A 6,000-nucleotide genomic window follows, 5' to 3' on the forward strand; every position below is an offset into this window, starting at 1 on the left:
AGCCATTGTTGCGGTAGTTTCCCTGCCACGTAAAACCTTCCGTAATATCGATATTGCGCCATATATTTGTGCTCTCACATATATACCAAGGTTACAAGTGCAGTGCTGTGCTAACAAGTGAGTTCATCAATAGTGTAGTGGTGGAGCTGGCGTGGTCCACTGGCAAGGAGGAGGAAGAGGGAAATCCCGATGACACCATGCAGCTGCAAGCTCTTACCCCTGAAAAGCAGGGGTAGGTGATGAGGCTGGTCGCACACCTAAAACAGTTTGCCTATGACGTGGACCTATTGATGGTGAGGCCACTGAAGGTGATGGGCAACGTCAACCAGGCTTTCACTCCATACAAGACTGTGTTTGAGGACATGAAGAGGAAGCAGAAGCAGTTCCCCATCACCATCTTCTTCCCACAGAGACTGCAGCCTGCTGCTATGGCCCCACCACAGTGAACTTCCACCATCGCACCTGAGCCTGAGCTTGTGGCTTAGCAGCCTGCACCCGTCCCTGCATCTCAACCTGACCATGACAACTCATCATCCTCTCCACCTGCATCTGAGGGCAACACTGACGACCCACCACCAATCGGTGATGACGCTAACAGTGGAGACGAGGAGCCTACGCACATGTAGACTCCTCATGCCATGTAGATACAGTCCACTCTGCATCATCTCATCAAGTAACTGCATGATTAATCATTTTCATTGTCATCATCATCACTACCAGTCATCAGAGCTCATCCAGCAAAACCAGCAAAACTTCATGTGAGTAAACTCTGTATTCAACCCCTAGGTGCCAGTCCACGTCATATGACGTGTTCGTAGAGGCCTACGGTCCACGTCATATGATATTTTAATTTTTCGCAGGCATGTTTGAACTTAGTAGCGTGACATATGGACTCAGAGTATTGTCCCAGCATGGCTGGTGCTCGGGGTAATGCTGGCTGGCCGGGGGAGGGGGTAGGGGCGTGGGTGGGGGGGTGGGAGGGCAGCCCAGCAGTGAGGAGGGCCGTGGTGGAGGGTGGCGTAGGGAGAGTGTGGCCTTGGAACCAGCTAATGCTGGTTCAGGGTTGGGGTAGGTGGTCGGGAGGGGAGGGGTGGGGTGGGATGGGGTGGTGGTAAGGGCTACTAGGGGGCCCTGAGAGGTGTGGGGGAGATTGTATGGAGAGTATCATACTGTCAAGAGTTACTAAAAACAGTGAAATAATATGTAAATAATAATGAATAAATAAATAGACATAAATTTGTTAGAAAATATGTATCATGGAAAACATAAAATATTCCAATCTTTATTAGTTACTTTCTTGTGTTTTTTGCTACTTTAGTTGTAATACTGTGTTCATACGGCATTGTGAAATAGTGAGAGAAACAAATACACACTTAACACGTATTTTGGCACGAGGTAATCCATCCCTCTTCCCTCCACTAATACCGCCAACACACCACCATGACCTTGAACATAGCCCAACTGCCACACACCAGCTCCCTACCACCACACCACCACCTCCAAATCGCCAACAGAGAATAAGTACAGGTATGTGCATTTTACATGTTTTTTGTCATTTGTGACTGATTTGTGATGAAAAAATAAATATTTTGGGGAAAATCGATTATCCTGAAGATAACCCGGTTCTGGGATGTGGATAGGTAAACCCTTGCCCGTCGCCTAGGGGTTAATGAGCACTGTATGGTTGTAACAACTAGGTAAATATGTAGCTGATGACTTTGTCACCACAGAGCCACTTACGAGGGGCACCAAACATTCGTGGATTTTCCACATTTGCAGAGGTCTCTGTCCCCTAACCCCCGCGAATATAGAGGATCTACTGTATTTCCAACATATGTCCCGGTTGCCTTTTAATACCTCTCCCTAACCTTACATTTTAACCTAACACCCCAACAAAGCCTAGCAATTTATTCTAACCTAACCTAGCAATTTAATCTAACCTAACCTAACAACCAGGATTTAAGGAAGTTTTAGCAAGACCATCATTACAAATGTCAGTGAGGCATACCGAATATGATGATGACATGCAGAAAAAAAAAAAAAAAATCGTTTACTACTATGAAAATGGTTTGAAAAACACAGAAAATAAACTGGAATAGCAGCAACTGAATTGGTCCTAATGCTGCTTAACAGTAAAATGTATATCTATTGGAAAAAAAAAAAATGCTGGTACCAAAATTTTTGTGGTTATATGAAAGGGTCAGCATATGTAATACTTTAAGCAGCAGAAGCACCTTACCAAATCAGTTCTTCCTGATAATGTTTTATAGTTTTCTGGTTATTTTTTGGCTGGAAAATTAATGTTTCATGTTAAATTTCTTTCCCTCTTAGTTTTTGCCAGTTTCTTCTGCTGTATGAACTACCGGTGTGTATTCCATGAGCGTAATGGTGGACTCTTCCAACACACGTCCCAGTCGCATTTTAGTACTTCCTAATTTTAGCAACTTTCTAATCTTACCTAACCTAACCTAACAAAACCTAACCTAACAATTTATCCAAACTTAATCTAACAATTTAATGTATCCATATGCTAACATATCAACCAAATTTGAGTAAGTTTTAGTAAATCTGTCATTACAAATATCGATGAGGCATAAGAAACATGGTAATATTCAATCATTCATTCATCATCTAATCCTGTGTTACCCCATGAGGAGCATAGGAGCTCAGGGCTAGGCAAGTTGGTCTCGACATTTAAGATGAGAATGACCAGCCTCACTCATCCCTGAGTGGCATTTTGAGCAAATAAACCTCAACCACCCCTTGGATAAAAACCTGAACAGGCTCAATCTGATTGGAGCACCTAATTACCTACTAAACCACCAGGTGCCATAATTTGGTTACATGGTTACCACCCAGCATAGCAAATGGGGTCAATTCATAGTATCGGTCCCACAACGATTTTTCATCCAATCTGGGTGTTTCCAATGGTTTTTGGTGTGGTTTGTTCGAATTTGACCTTCATTTCTATTGGAAATCAATAGTTTTTGATATGTGACCTATTTTTTGTCATCACAGAACTACCGGTTTCTGACAAATTTAAGTCAAAATCATCAATAATCACACCAAAAACCACTGGAAACACCCATCTTGGATGTCATTTCAATACTGATGCCCTGGAAAGAGAGCAGGGTTTGATGTAAAATAACCCTAACCTCACCTCACCTAACCTAACCTAATTTAATGAACCTAACCTAACCTAACCTAACCTAACCCAAACCCCCCTAACAAGGTCTAACTTACCTTACTCTGGAGATGGTGGGTCAGACTCCACGGGTGGCACACCCAGAGATGACTGTCTTGTTGCAACTGAAGTCGTGCATGACAGTGAGGACACTCCACCTGACTTGGAAGGACGCCATGCTTACACAGAAAATCGACGGAAGCCTCAGGTTCTTGGTAAAAAGCCTTGAAAATCTCCCAAGCCTTCAGAGTACACCCACTACACGGGAGAGACATGGTGGGACTGACTTTTGAATCTGGCGGAGTGCGGGAAACTTTGCTCATTGGCGAAATGAAGTTAAATGTGATTAGCTGATGAAGAGGGAGGGATAGCTGTGATTGGCTTTCATAAGTCACGTGATTCCAACGCTGTCAAGCCGGTGTAAAACATAAAATGTATATATAACGGTTTAAAATGTACAGTACTGTATATAAAAAAACTGACAACAATGTAAGAGGGACTGCTGCTGCTACTGTTGATAAACATGGCTGCACGGCAGCACGGTTCAGGCTCTTGCTGTACTGAAGGAAAAAATCAATACTCTCGTAAACCATTCATTTCCAAGAGCAACGACATCCTGGTGAGTACGGTACAGCAAAATGAGGTGCATTGGCTGATAGGTAGAATAAGTTCGAGTTTTCTGTGGGACCAATACTATTGTTTGACCGTAAATGGTTTCCTGGTGTAGAGGAAACATAGTAACAACAAGAGGAAAACAGTAAACAGAAAACTACGGTAAATTTATAGTTTCAGGCAAAAACAGAATTACAAGATTTTGATCAGTTTTTTCAGTTTATTATGCGATGGTAAAACACTTTTCTTCTATGGCATTTTTGAGTAAATTTTCAGAAGTAACCAACGTTTTCTTTTATTATTATTTTTATGTTTTCCAATGCAAAATACTGTGTTTTAATTAGTTCTGACCTTCGTTTTTTTGGGAAAATCCCCCTTTTGGAATTTTGAGTAAGATTTCCAAAACAGGGTTTATCCCCCAAAATCAAGATCAATATTAATTAAAAACACACTATTTTGCATTAAACTAACCCAAGCTAAATTTACCTAACCTAACCTAGGCATAACCTAGGGCCTGACATAGAACGAGTGCAAGCGCCTGCACCAGCCAATATGACGCGACATTCATCCGCTACTGAGCGATAGCCTAACCTAAGCCACTATATGACTACCCCTACAAAATTTGCTCCCCCAACTCAAACTAGGCTTAAAAGGTAAGTCTTAGTTAGAATAGTTCAGGGACGTAATATAATGAAAATTGGTAATGTTGGTTACTTCTAAAGTTATACCCATTTTTGTTACAAATTATTTTTCTTTCACTCTTGATGATAACCTAACCTAACCTTAAAGAGTAAAATAAACATAATTTGCGACGAAAATACCGCAGAAGTGTCTTACAACTGTCTAAAATGCCAAAAAAAAAAAAAATCAAAAAAAAATCAAAATCTCTTAATTCTGTTTCTGGCTGAAACTATAATTTTACCAACATTTCCTCTTAACTCTGCTTCCTTGTTATTTTTAACTATGTTCCGCTGAGACAACTCATTTCACTTGTCAGCATAATGGTGGAAGCAGCTGTCCTAACCTAAGTGTTTAACTAAAACTAACCCAACCTAGTTTAATCGTACCTAATAACATAACCTACCCTAACCTCCAGCTGGGAAATGAGAAATGAAATCCACCTTTGAGTAAGTTGCTTCCATTATGCCAGGAATACACAATCATAGGTAGAGCTTACAGAACGTGATGATAATAATGAAGGGAAATTTTAACCAGGCAAAGACCACCCTGAAAATAGAAATATACAGAAGACAAACTGGAGGAACAAGAACTGAATTGGTAAGGTGTTTCAGCTGCTTGGAGTAAGGCGTACATTTTATCTCTTCATACATATACCTTTCTGATTTCTTACTAATAAACAAGTTGATCAAATTACCCTGGTACTTAAACTTTCTATCACTGTCGGCATCCTCTTTCGTTGTCGGGGAGTTCGAAGAATCCCCTTCAGCCTGCACTCTCGTCATTACTGTCGCCTTTGTTCCCATTGTATATCGTTTTTCTTAAACAATATAGGTTTCAATGCCCTTGTTGCGTCGTGTTACTGCCTAGATCACACTGGCAACGGGCATTTAACGAGTAACCGAATGTTTCCTCCTCTCGTCTACAGCAGCCAGAAGATCCTGGAACCACTTCTCGTCACAACAAAAACAAGACAATTCCCCGTCAGGTCGATTCCCCGTCATTTATTTCCAGATCAATTTATTTGTGATTGAAATATTTACCAATGGATAGGTATGCAAAGTACACATACTACAAAAGAAGGTGGTGGCAAATATGTAGTTCTTGAGTTATGAGTTATAAAAGTGATTCTCGATACTTTTGAGTACGTTTGGAAATAGTATAAATGAGGATTATGATATAACACTCATCAAAACTATACAGGTTTGGTTAGGCAGTCTCTTGTGTCCCGCCCCCTTGGCCCCGCCCACTCACCCATCGGCCCGAATAGGAGTTGGGAACCTGGGAAGTTGGGAGGTGTGACTGTGAGTGACGGTGTGAGGGAAGGCCAGTCTCGCCGTGCCAGCGTCGGATAAGTACGTTTAGGCGCGATTCCACCGAGGCAACATTTTGGCAACATGTGGCATGCTACATTGTCGCATAGGCCAAGTGTGTTCCAACCAGTTCAACACAAGGCAACATGTTGCATGCGACTGCGTGGCATGCAACAGGTGGCAACAAGTTGCCCGTAGAACGTGACGCATGCG

The 6,000-nt window shown here is 41.9% G+C and overlaps 1 protein-coding gene across 1 annotated transcript in view; it reads right to left on the reverse strand.

Moving 5' to 3' along the window:
- The window catches only part of LOC145393424 (transmembrane protein 242), a 44,391-nt gene extending 39,011 nt beyond the window's left edge, over positions 1–5,380 (reverse strand). Inside the window, exon 1 of the mRNA XM_080267520.1 lies at positions 5,172–5,380. Within this exon, the coding sequence (XP_080123646.1) occupies positions 5,172–5,280 (109 nt within the window). The 5' untranslated portion in view covers positions 5,281–5,380. The remainder of the gene's footprint in view (positions 1–5,171) is intronic.
- Positions 5,381–6,000: the final 620 nt, after the last annotated feature.

This window comes from Coenobita brevimanus, chromosome 24 (genome assembly GCF_032717465.1).
Source record: "Coenobita brevimanus isolate Jiangsu-jjx chromosome 24, ASM3271746v2, whole genome shotgun sequence".
Classification (NCBI taxonomy): Eukaryota; Metazoa; Arthropoda; class Malacostraca; order Decapoda; family Coenobitidae; genus Coenobita; species Coenobita brevimanus.